The sequence below is a fragment of the Lottia gigantea genome, assembly GCF_000327385.1.
Source record: "Lottia gigantea unplaced genomic scaffold LOTGIsca_7, whole genome shotgun sequence".
Classification (NCBI taxonomy): domain Eukaryota; kingdom Metazoa; phylum Mollusca; class Gastropoda; family Lottiidae; genus Lottia; species Lottia gigantea.
Genome location: NW_008710370.1, coordinates 3154351 through 3172418, shown reverse-complemented (window position 1 = coordinate 3172418; position 18068 = coordinate 3154351). Strand labels below are relative to the sequence as shown.

Here is an 18068-nt window from a genome sequence, read left to right as displayed (position 1 = left end):
GACTATTTTAATAGTGGTATTTCTATATCACTCTACAATTAATGTATTGAGCACTATTTTAACAGTGGTATTTCTTTATCACTCTACAATTAATATATTGAGGACTATTTTAATAGTGGTATTTCTATATCACTCTACAATTAATGTATTGAGCACTATTTTAACAGTGGTATTTCTTTACCACTCTACAATTGATATATTGAGGACTATTTTAATAGTGGTATTTCTATATCACTCTACAATTGATGTATTGAGCACTATTTTAACAGTGGTATTTCTTTATCACTCTACAATTAATGTATTGAGCACTATTTTAACAGTGGTATTTCTTTATCACTCTACAATTGATATATTGAGCACTATTTTAACAGTGGTATTTCTATATCACTCTACAATTTATGTATTGAGCACTATTTTAACAGTAAAAAGATAATGTATTAAATTAAGCACTATTCTAATAGTGATATTTTTATATCACCCTAAAGTTAATGTATTAAGCACTGGTCTAACATATTTTGCTTTTGTACTATATTTTGTTCTATCCTGTATCATTGTAAATCTTTAAACTGTTTAAATTGTATGCTGTCAACATATATATACAAAAAATCTTATCATCTTATCTAATATGAGTTTTTGTTCTCACAGCCCCCCCTTCCCCCCAAAAAAATAAAATAAAATATATATGTGCATGAATTCTTGCTGGATATCGATTAATGGCTCTTTGAATTTTTTTTTTTTTTAATACAATAATGCAATGTTTAATTCATCAAAACAATGTATAATACACCTTCAAAACTAGACAAGAGAATATTCTTTTACGGCATTAAGTCACATCATAGGAGAACGTTCATAGAACGTTCAGCAAACCCATGAAGACAACATTTCAGCAAGATGCTGAATACAATCCAAACGTCTTGAAAAATTAGATCAGTGTTGTACTATTAATCTAAATACCCAAAATAGTGCTGAAATATATTTCAATTTTTCAAAAGTATGTTTTCTGAACTTTGAACATTCGACCTTAGTTGAACGTTCCCTAAACGTTTGCGGAACATTGGTCTGCTAGCTAGGATACGGTTAAAAATTGCGAAAACCACGTATATAAAAAAAGTCAAAGTTCCAAAAAATCGTCAAATATGCAAGTAGATATTGATGAAAGTTGTTGATATCGATTGTATGTTGTGTTAGTAGATGAAGTTGTGACTTTTGTTCGAACGGTGTTTATTTTGGCAGATGAATTGCAAGAAAGTGGTAAACAGGTCGAACGCAGCACAAAAAGTTTTACTTCCGGTGTTTTCCCACCTGAAAAAAGCTAGCGAAATCACTTCACTTTTACTTTGAAAATGGCACAATCTGAATCTAAGCCATCAACGCCTATGAAGAAAGGGCGAGAGGAATTAGAAGATTTCGAAGGATTTGTGCATTCAGTTTCGCCACCAAAAAGAAGCAAAAAAACCCAAAGTCCTTATTTTAATATGGTAATGCAAACGGACAGGAACGATTTCCATAATACCGTTTTTTTTACCAACAACACTGAAAATGTCCGAACGCAACTGATTAAGATGTGTGAGAAAAAAAATGCGATAAAACTCAAAAAGGCCATGAAATCAATAAGTAGGTATATACATAGGTCCTTGACGTTCTGTCAATAATAATGAAATAGGGTCAATGTTGAAAAATAGTGTCTAATACGTAATAATATAATATAAGAGAAGGTGTTTAATGGCTTGACAGGGCACACATGTAAACAAAGCGGTTTATTTGTTTGTGAAAGACTTCTACTTGACTTTTGAGGTTTTATTGGGCGGGGAACTGCATACATATGCCTCTGATGTCCTTTTTATACGCCCACATGAAAATGTGGACGTATATTGCCGTCACCTCTGTCCGTCCATCCGTCCGTGTTTACAAGAGGTAATTTATGTGGATACTCCTGAGTATCACTGATAATTGTGTGGCTAAATTCTTTTATGTCGCTAGCCACTTAAAATAACTTTTTGGACACATATTTTAGAATTAATGTGGCTTAAATTAAACACTTTAAAAAAGTAGACACTTTATCATGGAAAACATTTTGTTGGACATCCTTAAGTTGTCCAAGGCCTATCAACTTCAGTTACCTCCCTTGCATCAACGTTAACGTGGATGATCTGTGACGTATTATATTACGTCATGGTTTCGCGGTCGTAATTTTTCGATTGGTTCATTGATCAGATGAATGTATGACGGCGCATGCGCCGAAGAGAAAAACCACGCAAAGGTTAGATGTCCAACTACATGCTGTAATAATCTGGAAAATTGTTATGGTGAATAAAAAAAGAAAGCGTTGGTACGGATTTTTATTTGCCTTATATTTTTAAATCACGCAAATTTGCTCAATTCGTCTGTATATAATTCCATTTTGAATATTATATTTTTATATAATATGAGCATAGACTTAAAAAAAAAAAGGGCTTATCGGATCTTCTATTTCTATGAGTTGAGCGCTCTCATAATATTTTCAGACAGGGTGTTAGCCTATATTTGAATCCATGTAATTTTTTTTATTAAATTATTGGGTTCCTATTATCGTTGTGCTGATTGTCGTCCTAAATTGCTTTTTGAGCGAAACTCATTTTACGGACTTCGTAGTTGACGCCATTACACATAGGCAAATTCTTAGCACGTGTTCAGTGAACTGAAATGCCCGCCATATTTGTATTGGACTATCCGGAATTTGGATTTCATGCTCATTTACATGTTCATAGTTATGACAATGGGTATTTGGTTTGTTTTCCTGACAAACCATCATTTTTGGAAAACAAGAAAATGTTGAAACGGTGCAAGATGTTTTTTTCGCTGTATAAGCATAAGGGATTGTGGTAAGTGGAACGACTCCTCCTTAACATAAGAAAAATTGCCGCAATCTTTCTTAAAGATGGTTCGGCCTCTGCCTGATGTGATTTGTTTACTATTTTGTAAAAATTTTAAACTTTGATCATCACAAAACTCGGACCACTTTTCAACTTTAAATTATTAACTTTGAGCATTAAAAATACTCAAATCATGTCGTCTGCTAGCCTACACACTCCTACAGGCCAGTATATTTTAGTAATCTAATCTTATAATGAGTTATAATAAGTTGATTCAAGTAGCCTTTGTTTAGAATGAACAATAAATTTACATAACTCTACAACTGTCCTTGATTTCAAGATCGGAACCATTTTTCCAGCTCAATTATATAGGCTCCTGTTGCTTTCACAATCTACGCTCAGCTTTAAGATTTTATTCCAACACTACCATTCAATAATTGTAAACCAATGAATATTTTGATAAAACTGTCATTGCAATTGCACCCATTTTTCTTTCCGTGTTTTTTTTTTATATACATTGATCTATTGATATCAGAATACGGAAATATAAGAGAACTTTCTCTGCCCATTAGGCCTACAATACACATATTTATCCATAATAATTCCTGAAAGACTCAAGCTTTTAAAATACTTTCAAATTCAATTTGTTTACAACGTCTACATAGTCATTGGCCTGAATCTAAAAAAAAGTGGTCCAGGTTTGCATGTTAAATGTACAAAGTCTTGAAAATAGTGGTCCGAGTTATATTTTTATTGTTTGAAAAATTGTTACCTAGTTACGAGATACTTCGCGTTATGTTCATAATAACTGATATAAAACTAACCCATCAACATCACCATAAATTCATTCTCGGTCCTTTGATCTTTTCGAAACTGTTACAATATTGGCTCCATTCCGTCTGGTTAACCTAGTTTTTCAATGCCTTTGATGTCGTGCATAAGAACTATTTATAGAACTACTGGATCTGGAGGGACAACATCATTGATGTGTTGTTTCTCTGGGCCTGTGTCCGGTCGGGAGTGCACAGGGCCAGGGGAGAAGTCGATTTACATCTGTGGCTGTAACTATTGTAAGGACACAAATAAATCTTGTACTGTACATTATTCATTACAGCTCTTTGAGAGAGACGAGTAATTTAAGTTCAGAATTGAAAACAGACATGGAAACAATGTCTAGCAGGTAGGTTCAGAACTCTTCAAATATTGTTACCTAGTTGTATTTTGTCTCCGAGTTAACCAACAAAATTTGTCTACTGAGTCAACCGAGCACCGGTTCAGGTTTTGAGTTACTTTTTACCTCAAGTCTAAACACTGATTGAAATGAATAATTGCCACAGTTCCCACAGATTTTAATTATTGGAATGTATAACTAGGTTCGGATGGGCTTAACTGAAAGGTGTGTGTGTGATGTGGCCTGTAAAAATTGTAGAATTTTTTCCTGAGAAAGTTTTGTAAATGTGAAGAGTGACAATGCTATGTAAGTATTTTTTTTGATAAATTTATGAAAAAATGTTTTTTGTAAACCAAAGAATGACAAATATTGTGTGAGATTATCCACTTCAGTTTCGTTTATGAAAGTTTTAAATGGACAAATTTTCGGATATTTGATTTGTGGCTTGGTTCATCTGTGTGCATCATTATTATTAATAATATTATTTTCCACACAAATTTGGTTTCCAATTACAGCATGGATGTGAAAAAATGTGATGTTTTTCCTTTCCCCGGGAATGTAAAACAAATTGAGCAAGATTGTTTAGGTATTGAATTCTCGTTAGCATGTCTGTTATTGTTTAAATGACATTTATTTTACCATTTACATGTTAGTTATATATTTTTCGGAATTTATTTAATTTAATATGTTTCATATTTAATGTAAATTTCTGAGAATTTTACTCCAAACTGACATGACCTTGATGATCTAGATAATATGGTCTTATGTGGCTATTTGTCCAAATCAGTGAGGCTATGAAATTGGATTTTTTTTTTGCTTTCTTTATAAACTTGGTTAAATTCATACCTCAGACTTTTACTCCAAACTGACACGACCTTGATGATCTAGATAATATGGACTTGTGTGGCTATTTGTCCATATCAGTGAGGCTATGAAATTGGATTTTTTTTTTTAAATTCGTATTTTTTTTGGAAACAAACAGCAGGTAGTGCATTCTTTATAAACCTGGTTAAATTCATACCTCCGAATTTTACTCCAAACTGACATGACCTTGATGATCTAGATAATATGGACTTATGTGGCTATTTGTCCATATCAGTGAGGCTATGAAATTGGATTTTTTTTTTTAATTTAATTTTTTTTGGAAACAAACAGCAGGTAGTGCATTCTTTTTAAACTTGGTTAAACTACTTCGAGAAACCCTACAATATCCGAACTACATGACCTACTGATCTATGCCTATCAGATATACATTGTTGTGGTTATAATTTTTTTTTCTTTTTTGTCATTTACAGATAAATTACACAAGAAGAAACTATCCCGTACAGCAATTGAGTTTCAGAATGATGTCAAATGGGCCTTGGAAGGGCATGATTTTCAACTGCTTGGAAGAGAAAACCCAGAGAGTACCGAAAAGTTAGAGTTGCCAGATAATGACGTAGAATTTACAGATAAAGGGAATTCAGAATTGAAAGATGCTGATGACGTAGAATTTACAGATAGAGGGAATTCAGAATTGAAAGGTGCTGATGACGTAGAATTTACAGATCGAGGTAATTCAGAATTGAAAGGTGCTGATGACGAAGAATTTACAAATAGAGGGAATTCAGATTTGAAAGGTGCTGATGACGTAGAATTAACAGATGGAGGGAATTTAGATTTGAAAGGTGCTGATGACGTAGAATTAACAGATGGAGGGAATTCAGATTTGAAAGGTGCGGATGACGTAGAATTAACAGATGGAGGGAATTCAGATTTGAAAGGTGCGGATGACGTAGAATTAACAGATGGAGGGAATTCAGACTTGAAAGGTGCTGATGACGTAGAATTAACAGATAGAGGGCATTCAGATTTGAAAGATGCTGATGACGTAGAATTAACAGATAGAAGGAATTCAGAATTGAAAGGTGCTGATGACATAGAATTAACAGATGGAGGGAATTCAGAATTGAAAGGTGCTGATGACGTAGAATTAACAGATAGAGGGAATTCAGATTTGAAAGATGCTGATGACGTAGAATTTACAGATAGAGGGAATTCAGAATTGAAAGGTGCTGATGACGTAGAATTTACAGATCGAGGTAATTCAGAATTGAAAGGTGCTGATGACGTAGAATTTACAGATAGAGGGAATTCAGATTTGAAAGGTGCTGATGACGTAGAATTAACAGATGGAGGGAATTTAGATTTGAAAGGTGCCGATGACGTAGAATTAACAGATGGAGGGAATTCAGATTTGAAAGGTGCGGATGACGTAGAATTAACAGATGGAGGGAATTCAGATTTGAAAGGTGCGGATGACGTAGAATTAACAGATGGAGGGAATTCAGACTTGAAAGGTGCTGATGACGTAGAATTAACAGATAGAGGGCATTCAGATTTGAAAGATGCTGATGACGTAGAATTAACAGATAGAAGGATTTCAGAATTGAAAGGTGCTGATGACATAGAATTAACAGATGGAGGGAATTCAGAATTGAAAGGTGCTGATGACGTAGAATTAACAGATAGATTGAATTTAGATTTGAAAGATGCTGATGACGTAGAATTTACAGATAGAAGGAATTCAGAATTGAAAGATGCTGATGACGTAGAATTAACAGATGGAGGGAATTCAGATTTGAAAGGTGCTGATGACATAGAATTTACAGATAGAGGGAATTCAGAATTGAAAGGTGCATATGATGATGAATTAACAGAGAGAAGGAATTTAGATTTGAAAGATGCTGATGACATAGAATTAACTGATAGAAGGAATTCAGAATTGAAAGATGCTGATGACATAGAATTTACAGATAGAGGGAATTCAGATTTGAAAGGTGCGGATGACATAGAATTAAGGGATAGAAGGAATTCAGATTTGAAAGATGCTGATGACGTAGAATTAAGGGATAGAAGGAATTCAGATTTGAAAGGTGCTGATGACATAGAATTAATTACTGTCAATGTAGAAAACACTTAGTGTTATATCCTTTTTCATCGCTGTCCATAGACGGCCATAGTTCATCGATGTTGTTAATCTTGAAATTTGATTAAATTGTCTATTATCACCCATGGATGAACTCTATTGAAAATCAAAAAAATCTAAATATGTTTCATAGGAGTTATTGGCCTCGTTCTTGAAAACGCTTTCAAATTTTAGCTCTCTAACACTAAAAGACATGATTCTTGCTGGATTTTGACAAAACTTGGTATTATTCAGTAATGCGCTGAAGGCTTTACTCAGTATTATTGTAATTCTTCTGCTAATAGCTTTTGTAATCTACTATACTGTGGTAAAGTTCAAAACATGGTATGTCAAACAATGGGATCTTTGGTGTACAGGTCTTGCACTGATGTCTGGTCTGCTTTCGATGTAAGTACTTTTTCTCTGCAGATCTTATTGTACACACTCTACAATCTGGTTTTCCATTGATCTTCTCCATATAATGCAATTGTCCATTTAATCTGTGTGGTGGATCAACTGTGTTTGATGGATGACCTTGCTGTGATATCAAGGAAGGTTGGTAGCTTCTGAAAAGGCCATGTACTAATTGTAGTCTAAATTCAAAACTTTTCACTTTACAGTTGGGTGCTACAGAGGACTTGTGTAGTATATATGGATTGGATACGTCTGTAATCAGTAGGTGATAGAAAACCTTTTTCCACCATTTCATCGAACTGTGGGACAACAAATAGTAGGAATTAAGCTGGTCTGATTGGTCTACACCACCTATGTACTGGTTGTAGTTCTCAATGGCAAGTGGCTTTTGAAGTGTTCTATACCTATCGATTCCATCCTTCGATCTAATTCTCTTATAGACTGATAATAAGGGAAATTATTGCAACATAGAAGGTTGCCACAACCGATCAGAGGATGATGAGGAGATTAAAAGAAGTTATTATCGTTTGCCAAGCGTAATATTAAATCTCCTGCAGCTAATAAAAGGTATCAGCGTAAAAAAAACAGGACTGAAAAGATGAATGCTGCTTCATCTTTACCTGAACTTTTGAACCACAAAGAAGATGTAGAAAGTAATCAGTCAGAGACTGGAATGGCTACACAGACAGATGTAGACATGCAGTTGTTTGACGCGATGGCAGATGAAATTCACTCTCTACGAATTGAGAATATGAGCCTAAGGAAGGAAGTGGCAACAGTGTCAGCTAAATTTAACATGGATGAGTTTAAGGAAAATGATGAGATAGTGAAATATTTTACTGGTTTGCCTTCCTTCGTGTTACTAAATGGATTGTATACATTCCTGGAACCATATTTGCCAACAAAGCCAAAACTTGATAAATTTCAGCTATTGTTATTGTGTTTTATGAGACTCCGTTTAAACTTACCCATCCAGTTATTAGCCCATGAGTTCAATGTTTCACGTAGTTCTGTTACACGATATTTTTCTGAAGTAATTGACATCATTTACATCAAATTAAAAGGAGTTGTACGTTGGCCTGAACGCGAGGAGTTAAAAAAAAACTATGCCTATGCAATTTAGAAAACATTTTGGTACAAGAGTTGCTGTAATAATAGATTGTTTTGAAGGTTTTATTGAACGCCCATCCAACCTTCTTGCAAATGCAGCAAAATGGTCAAGTTACAAACATCACAACACAGTCAAATTTCTTATAGGTATTATGCCACCGGGATCTGTGTCATTTATTTCTAAAGGTTGGGGTGGCAGAACCAGTGACAAACATGTAACAGAAAATAGTGGTTTCTTGTCAAATATTCTACCAGGAGATCTTGTTCTTGCCGATAGAGGATTTGATATAGCTGCCACTTAGGTAGCATGTGTGCAGAATTGTGTATTCCTGCTTTTACAAAAGGAAAAGCTCAACTTTCCCCTCTTTAAAGTTGAAAACACGAGAAAGCTTGCAAATGTAAGAATTCATGTGGAGAGGGTTATTGGCAATGTGAGACAAAAATATACTATTTTAAGTGCTGCCATTTGAATTGATTTGTTAGCATGCAAGCCTGGTGAAAATGTTAGACAAAATTGCCCACATCTGTTGTGCGCTTGTAAATTTATGTCCTTCTGTTGTTGACTTATGCAGCAATTATGTATGTGCTTTGTAATAATGTCTTATTGATAGACATAAAAATGTTCTTTTAGTAGTATTGTAATTTTATTAATTATTCTTTTTCCTCTGAATACAGCAGCCTTGACCGGGAACACTAAATAACAAAAGGTTACATATAAGACACCTTATAACAAGTAATATAATTTTATATCGTTTTTGCAAATTCAACATATATATAAATTAAATTAATACAAATTTTCAAATTCAGATCTTTGCCTAAATCACTGCTTAGCATTTTTCAAAGGTCTCTTAGCTTTGGATTTTAACTTTCTACAGTCTGGACAATGCCATTTTCCTTTTGGGGCCGTTTCCACTCCAACACAATTATATTGTATTTCACAATTTTGATTGTCACAACAAATCATTGAACCGAATTCGTCTTGATCACAGTAGCACCAATTTTCTTGTGTCAGAATTTTGAGTATTTATATCAGTTGAGTTAGATAATGGAACTTAAGGTTTAAGTACCGATGGATGCGATGATACAGGTTTTTCAGATCCAATCCTGGAGTAAAATTTACCTACTAAATCAGGTAAAACTGCAATTTGAAAAAACTTTTGTGATTTTTCACAGATTAAATGCCATAAATCTAAATTAAAGTCAACAACTTCAACATGGAGATCAACATTTGTCCAAACTACAAAATAACAGTTTTCAAGATTTGACATCCTAAGATGTGTTTGGATCTGGTAGTTATATTGATGATTCTTTTTTAGTGTTAACTGTCAATCTACAAAATGCAGATGAAAATTCTTGTCACTGACTGATATCACTTAACTTTTCATTTTTTTTGGAATAAGTGCACTTGACTTGCAAAATTTACCGCAACAATCACAAGAAATAATCCCACACCTGGAGAGGCTCCCATTTATGGAAATTTAGGATTTAAAGCTAATCCAGATTCTTCAAAAACTACATTTTCATGTCTTAATTCAATTGTTGAAATAAGTTTTTCAATTGCCACCTTTTCACGATCACATCCCCATCGTGTAGCAGCATTGGTGAAATTTACTGATTCCGGATAGCACACAGTTTTGATTAAACTGACAGATGGATTATCTATGTCTGTGTCACAAACAGATTTTGCCTTAGAGGCAGTAATTCGACCTGCCCTGAATCGATTCCACAGTTTAGTTTTTGACTGTAATCTTGTTTCTTTTTCTACAAGTTTTGCTTGTTCCTCAGTAACTGATATTTGCACAGATTTACAGATTTTATTGACAAATCGCGAAAGTTTGCACTGCAGCTTTCCTCTACACGTAACTCTGTTAAAACAGATGGAAAATGTTGACTAACTGGTTTTGGAACAAAGTCATTAGAATATGGATCGATAGTTGCCAACACAACAGATTTAGTGCCTAAAAATGTCTTTGATGATGTAAAGTCTATGTCTCTTATTTCACTATACTGAATTTTTTTAACTACACTTGGTAACATCCAATATGCCGGTTTTTGTGGGACAGTCACAGATTCTTTCAATTCCACAGAAGCCTTTACAGCAAAGAGTAAAGCGGCAACATGAGAACAGGCTTCACCCAGACCCACCAGTTACAAAAAGAAAAGAAAAAAAGATGGGCTTAGATCTACTAGGCCTAAATATCAAAGAAAAAAAATACAAGCAAAACAATACTTATATTATCATATCTTGTCACTAGGCATAGTTTGCAGATGTGGCATTAGGCCTAGCCCAGTCCATTAAGTAGAATTACACCAAACTTTGGTTCATATTTCGTTAGTTTCGTTCCGTATTTTTATTAGCCTTGTATGTAAAAATTGTAAACATTTGGGACGAAACTAATGAACTACGAAGGGATGTTTTGTCTAAATCTTTATTAGACTGGGCCTAGCCTCACTCACTCAATAGGTATTTGATTATTTTTAGAAAGAAGACATAACCTTCATTCATATGGCTATAGTAAAGGCACCATTAACTCCCAAAGAGTAGATAAAAATAAAAGTGACTGTAGAGCTTAAAACTTTTTTCATCCATCTGGAGACATCATTCAATAAAGCAAAAATGAATATTATAAGATAAATTGTTTATCACCAGACAAGCGGATAGTGTTTTTATTGCACCACCTAAATTCACAAATTTGACTGAGGATAAAACAAGTATCCTAAACCACCAATTATATTCAGTTTCTAAAAGTTATATCTAGTTTAAGGTACTAATACGATACTCTGCTTAATATTTTCACATGAATATTTAATATTTTTTAAGTGGTTTGATCACTTAATATTAAAATTTGTACAACAAAGAAAAAGATGGACATTTGTTGCATATTTATACTGTATCAATGCAACAAAGAGATAAATTATATTGATTTAACAATTTGATAACAGCTAAATGTGTTTAATATCAGAAGTTACTGTTTATTTGAATTCATTAATGAAAATATCAGAAATACAACAGTTTGTAACAAAAAATTGATAACGTTATAGTGGATGGACAAAGAGTAACGTTCTCAAAATAAGGATGGAAAGTAACATTCTCAACAGGCATAAAAATAGTTCTATGTAACATTACCACAGTTGGCAATGGCGAACTCAAAACCTTTTTAACCCTATCAATTGGCTCTAGTGAACAGTCTTCTTTTGCAGGCCACACATATTTTCTATTATCCTGTTTGACCATATATCTTAACCAAAGATTCTCTTCTTTGACATCAAGAATCTGAAAAAATTTAACATAATCCAATTATTTAATAGACACGATATCCATGCTAGTTAAAAATTTGATTGATCATTGATATATAAATAACAATTGACAAAGGAAATTCCAAATAGCATCAATTTGTAGAAAATATGCTGGCAAGTATGACATATCTCTCTATTATACCATAGATAGGCAAGTATGTAATAAAAAAAAATCTTTGGAACACCAACATTAAAAATAACAAACAAAATAATTCAAACAAATTTAATTAATTTCGAACACATTTAACTCAATTAAGTTACCTCAGCTACAAAAAGTTTTTCTTTGTCTCTTTTTCTAGAGACATACGGAAGTGCAATAAGCACAAACATGCCAGTCTTTAATCTATATAATATTACACAGATATTAAAAAAATGTAACAAAGTTCAAGCATCAAGATTGTATAAGAATTGTACTAATATTTGTAGTGAAGTTGCAAGTCTCCTGTTATGAAATGAAATTTGTCAAGAAAAGAGATGTGTATTAGGAATACATACCTAGATTTGCACACTTTGTTGTCAACACCATACGGCTCCATTTCTATAATCGGACTGGTGGTCATATCAAACATATATTCACCGGTATCATCAGAAGCGAGATCTGTAAACAACTCGTTTAAATGTTGTTCAATTTTCATTGGAACTTCATCTAAAATTAAATAATTCATAAACCTCAAAAAACTTATTGAGCATAAAATAGCAGATCCTGTCGTGTTAAAAGTCCCATTTTTCTGCATGAAACTAGGAATAAGCATGCCAAAAAACTGATGAGTTTTAACCTGGTAGCAAGAATGGATTTCTATATTAAAAAATAATTACATATCGGTACAATCTACATACCATGACTATTTAATTCAATGTTACAAGCATTAACCATACAAACATCTTCAATTAAGCCTGAAATACATAAACGTTCATAATTCTTTAAAAATGGTGAAGCACATTTAAATTTTTCACATTCATGACTAAAACAATTTTATTGGACAACATTGCTACCGAGATATAATTGAACAACAAAATATCATGAATGATCTGTTTCAAAATTAATGTGTCATCATTTATAATATCAGAATACTACTTATTTTCAGTTGGGCCAGGATATCAACGTGTTAGATGTATTGAGCACTATTTGAACAGTGAAAGTATTAAGTTATATTGTATTGTACTAATGGTACATGAAATTACTTTAGTAAGTACTAACCTTGAGGAAGTTTAATTTCCAGAGGAAGCAAAGGAACAAAATGATTAGGTATCCAATGTTCCATCGTCATATCAGTGCGACAGGTAGACCACATAATATATATAATTTTTTCTTCTCTCTTTGGAATTATTGGGTGTATAATTCTGTGTAGGTCATGTCGAATATTAGGGTTTCCACGTTCAGGATAAACAGAATAAATAGGATATCCAATGATGGAACTTGAAGCAAATAGGTGCCAGATTACCATGTAGGATCCATTAACAGCGGTTTCCATAGCTTCCTCGATAAAAACTTTTTCAATAACGTCTTTGGTAAGTTTGGTAGGTGGAATATAAAATGGGGAAAACATTGTGAATATATTCACGAATTTGGTTGAACTTTCTTCTACCGGTAATCCCAATGACAAATGTTGATTATCTAAATATTTTGCTTTATGTAGACTGAGTTCTACCGCTATCCTGACTCTCATTTCAGCAGCATGTTTCTCATCACCATATACCACAACACTGAGGCTGCGAGGTAAACAGTTCCCATCTCCAATAACTCTAACTGGAAAGAGTTTTTCATGAAGGCAGAGTTCAGGAAGAAGGTCCAAAGCAACTTTATCCATAACCCCTTTTATTTGTAGAACTGATGGACACAATATGTCTTCAATGGGGGGTATTTTGTTACTGTATACCAGACATTTCTGAACATATTTAACTTGGTCGTTTGTAGATGCTAAGTCTTTCAGAATATCTTCAAAGTTACCATCTGATGTTTTAAATGTGACAAGTGCATGTCTAATAAATTCACCAGTATAATCTTTATTGACGCAATCTGTACCATTACAATAACAGGTTTTCCCACAAAAACAACTCAACTTTCTTACACATACTTGGTATGGGGTTGATGTACTTCTTACTTCATGAATTTTTCGTGTACCTGGTAATGGACGTAGCTGCTCAGATTCTGGTCTTAATTGATTGATATCGGTCTCCTCAACCAAAAAGAAATGGCGTTTTGAAGTGGGATCATCAAGACAGAGGTTTTCTATGCAATACATAAACATGTCTTTTGCTTTCTGTACTATGATTTTCCTACCTATCACCGCTCGAGTGATGGCATTTTTTTATCACTCCCCCCTCCCCATCACACTCTCCTTTACCATGTTCAGAGCCAAAGTAATGATGCTCATTTGCAGCAAACAAATTAGAAATGTCAAAAAATGGTCCCTTACTCTTGTACAGTGAAGCACAACCATCGCTAAAGATAATTGTTCTGTCTATATGTTAGTCTATATTTTGTAAACAATACTCCTTGGCTAAAGTTTTAAAGTGATTCACAGCATGAAAGTCATGCTTTTTGTCATCTGTGATAAATATAAGCGAATCTCTTACAAGAACCAGATCTTTATTTTTGTAGAACACAACAATTGGATGTATGGTGATCTGCTTGTGGGTAAAGGCTTGTAATTTTATGGCATCCTGTAAAATAACTGCATAGTTTTGGGTAAAATCCATGATCATCAACAAGCAGTTTTGAGGAAGATTTTGTTTTAATCTTTTAAATTGAGCAAATTGCCAATTTGCTGTAAAGAGATGGCAGATAAATGATTCTCCTTGCAATGGCTGAATTATATCTTGAACAAATTCATCAAAGAGATTTTGTAAATTTCCTTCGATAATCACAAGATCCCTTTTAGTTTTTCCATTGGAATGGACCTTTTCCCAATGTGTCCATGTGACATTCTGTGAAAAATCAACATTGTAATATTCAGTTAAGGTTGATTCATAATCTGAGCATTTGTTACATGTACCATTAACACACTGGGCATCTGCAAAACGATTTGTGTACGAACACAACAACATGTCAAATAAGTCATGTTCATTTTTCAGTTGTTTTTCTTCTCCAACATATCTATTTAGAACATTCAACTTGTACGAAATATTAATACAATAAGGGCAAACACAAGCATCCCAATATGACTTCTTTAGTAGACGTACTTGTTTTGGTTTCAATTCAACAAATTTCCTAAATCCTAATTTGATATCTGGCTCTTGTTTTTTGAATAACTTGTATGCAGCAGCAAGTGAAGTTAGAAGCAGATATCCTGATCCATATTTGGTGACATACCTCTTGTGAGGTAAAGCTCGAGAAATTTCTGGCAACAAAAAGAACCTGTACACTTCATTCTTCACACTTGTTGGAATGGAATCATTTCTTTGCTTTCGGATGAAAGGATGGCTTAATCGTTTTTTAGACACCCCCAATTTCTTTAAGTGCTTTTCTTTCATTGGTGTTTGTAACATGGCTGACGACAAAAGTTTAACAGCCTTCTTACCATCTGGTGTTGTCTTTAATTTACCAATGGCTGACTTCAGACTTGATTCAAAATTACTGTGTGTGCCTTTAATGTTGTGTAGGGCTTGACGTTTTCTCGGAGAAGAATTTGCTATGAGTCCCTCAACTACACTGTTTTGGGGAGGTTCTTGCGAACATTTGAAATAACGTTCCATTTGGTCTTTGGAGATTTGAAATCTTCATTGTCAATTCTTTTATTACATTGGTTTTGGTTTCTCTTCTGCTTTAGTGTTCTGTTGAGCCTTTTTCTGTTTCTGTCTTTTTCTTTAAACCGTCTGTACTTTTGAGGATTCAATTTTAAATTATCACGAAAAGTTTACTTATCTGTTCTCCCCTTTTCATTTTGATTTACTTTCTCTTGACATGTAACATGTTTAAATGAAACTTTTATTAAAGCACTTGATGATGTACTGGTACTTTTCTGTTTAGTCTTGTTTTGTTTTTTTCTTCTAAATTTTTCTTGACGAATTCGATTCTGAAGTTTGATTTTTTCTTGTGTTTCAACATCTTTTTTACTTGGTTTTGATTTATTCAATCTCTTTTTAAGCTCACTTCGGTTTTTTTTCCCTTGTTCTTTTTGATACGTTAAATACTTCTCATATTTTTCAGGATCATTAACCTTCTGCTTTCTTCTATATTCAGTTGATGAACTTAATTTGGACTAAAAAAGAAAAAAGTTTAAAGTTTATTTAATTTGAAATTATGAAATTGCAATCTAAGAAATAGGCCTACAAAAAATCTTCAAATACTCCTGTCTTGTTAAAGAAAGTACCGGCATACAAAACTGAGGAATACAGAAGTCCAAACAAATTCAAGAAGGTGGATGCAAAGAATGAATGGCATTTTCAGGGGAAAGAGGGGTTATTTAATAACATTGTAAATGTGTTTCAACATTCTTGCCTAGTACTACCTTGGACTATGCTATAGACTTTTAGAAAAATAACAGGCCCATAGACCTTAAATTAGACCCCTTCACCCTCCTAGTCCTATACTAAAATTGATTTACCTAAAAAAAAATTAAAAACGAATTTAGTAGGCCTGCTACTTTGCCAAATCATTCTCACATTCTCAGTATATTATTATTGTCCATCCATAAATAACGATATCAATATATTTTCAATCCAACAAATAACATTCTCAATATATATTCCATCCCATAAATAACGTTCTCAATATATATTCCATCCCATAAATAACATTCTCATTCCCATAAATAACGTTCTCAATATATATTCCATCCCATAAATAACATTCTCAATATATATTCCATCCCATAAATAACATTCTCAATATATATTCCATCCCATAAATAACATTCTCAATATATATTGCATCCCATAAATAACGTTCTCAATATATATTCCATCCCATAAATAACATTCTCAATATATATTCCATCCCATAAATAACGTTCTCAATATATATTCCATCCCATAAATAACATTCTCAATATATATTCCATCCCATAAATAACATTCTCAATATATATTCCATCCCATAAATAACATTCTCAATATATATTGCATCCCATAAATAACGTTCTCAATATATATTCCATCCCATAAATAACGTTCTCAATATATATTCCATCCCATAAATAACATTCTCAATATATATTCCATCCCATAAATAACATTCTCAATATATATTCCATCCCATAAATAACGTTCTCAATATATATTCCATCCCATAAATAACATTCTCAATATATATTCCATCCCATAAATAACGTTCTCAATATATATTCAATCCCATAAATAACGTTCTCAATATATATTCCATCCCATAAATAACGTTCTCAATATATATTCCATCCCATAAATAACATTCTCAATATATATTCCATCCCATAAATACTGTTCTCAATATATATTCCATCCCATAAATAACATTCTCAATATATATTCCATCTCATAAATAACGTTCTCAATATATATTCCATCCCATAAATAACATTCTCAATATATATTCCATCCCATAAATAACGTTCTCAATATATATTCCATCCCATAAATAACGTTCTCAATATATATTCCATCCCATAAATAACATTCTCAATATATATTCCATCCCATAAATAACCAAGTCCGATGAATATTCCTTACCTTGAGTTTGCGATTTTCGTTGTCAGATTCCATTGCTTTGATGTCAACATCCGGAAAGAAATTGTAATCTCGCGAGAGGCTAGGTAAAAAAATTGGAATGGATTTTGAAACATGCGAACGTTACTAATTTTGGGACGGAATTGTATTTGTGTCACGTTCGATCATTTTGAGACTGGTTTTCTCAGCAATTGGTCAATTTAGTCCAAAATATGCATATCATATAACATTATTGCAGCGAGACAATGATTAAAGTATCTGTTATTGTTTGACAGTGTATTTCCGAGTCACGTGATATCAATATGAAAATTTGAGAGCGTTATCAATTCTTCGGACGGACATACAATCCAAAACGATACTAGATTAACAAATATTTTTTACACGATCATGATCTCTTCCTTCAAGTGCGCTTTTTGTGTTTAATTCAGAAAAACACACGTACATGTTTGTTTTCATTGATTTTTTATAAGCGTGCAGATAATTCTCTTGATAACCTGGCTGCTCAAAGAAGGGCTACATTATTTCGGGTGTTACCGTCCGTCTATAAAGGAATAGGGATAATTTTTTGATTGTTCAATTGTAGTACTTCTTCAAACATAATTGGGATTATATTGTTTTATTTATTTACAAATAA

At 33.1% G+C, this 18068-nt stretch overlaps 5 protein-coding genes across 5 annotated transcripts; 2 read left to right on the top strand and 3 right to left on the bottom strand.

Moving 5' to 3' along the window:
• Positions 1 to 2682: 2682 nt before the first annotated feature.
• LOTGIDRAFT_155080 (hypothetical protein) lies at positions 2683 to 6985 on the top strand (the record flags this gene model as incomplete). Its single annotated transcript, XM_009065586.1, has 4 exons — positions 2683 to 2861; positions 3967 to 4032; positions 4539 to 4609; positions 5319 to 6985. The coding sequence occupies 4 exons, from the start codon at positions 2683 to 2685 to the stop codon at positions 6983 to 6985; spliced, it is 1983 nt and encodes a 660-aa protein (XP_009063834.1).
• A 1580-nt stretch (positions 6986 to 8565) lies between these two features.
• LOTGIDRAFT_98628 (hypothetical protein) lies at positions 8566 to 8778 on the top strand (the record flags this gene model as incomplete). The annotated part of the gene is made up of 1 exon (XM_009065585.1): positions 8566 to 8778. A coding segment is annotated over one exon (213 nt), but the record flags the coding sequence as incomplete, so codon positions are not given.
• A 536-nt stretch (positions 8779 to 9314) lies between these two features.
• On the bottom strand, positions 9315 to 9491 carry LOTGIDRAFT_107649 (hypothetical protein; the record flags this gene model as incomplete). Its single annotated transcript, XM_009065584.1, has 1 exon — positions 9315 to 9491. A coding segment is annotated over one exon (177 nt), but the record flags the coding sequence as incomplete, so codon positions are not given.
• Positions 9492 to 11492: 2001 nt separating this feature from the next.
• Positions 11493 to 15487, bottom strand: LOTGIDRAFT_155079 (hypothetical protein; the record flags this gene model as incomplete). Its single annotated transcript, XM_009065583.1, has 6 exons — positions 11493 to 11768; positions 12053 to 12134; positions 12287 to 12437; positions 12629 to 12685; positions 12990 to 13968; positions 14369 to 15487. The coding sequence occupies 6 exons, from the start codon at positions 15485 to 15487 to the stop codon at positions 11493 to 11495; spliced, it is 2664 nt and encodes an 887-aa protein (XP_009063831.1).
• A 161-nt stretch (positions 15488 to 15648) lies between these two features.
• LOTGIDRAFT_155078 (hypothetical protein) lies at positions 15649 to 17470 on the bottom strand (the record flags this gene model as incomplete). The annotated part of the gene is made up of 2 exons (XM_009065582.1): positions 15649 to 15993; positions 17438 to 17470. 2 exons carry the CDS (start codon positions 17468 to 17470, stop codon positions 15649 to 15651), a joined length of 378 nt encoding a protein of 125 aa, XP_009063830.1.
• Positions 17471 to 18068: the final 598 nt, after the last annotated feature.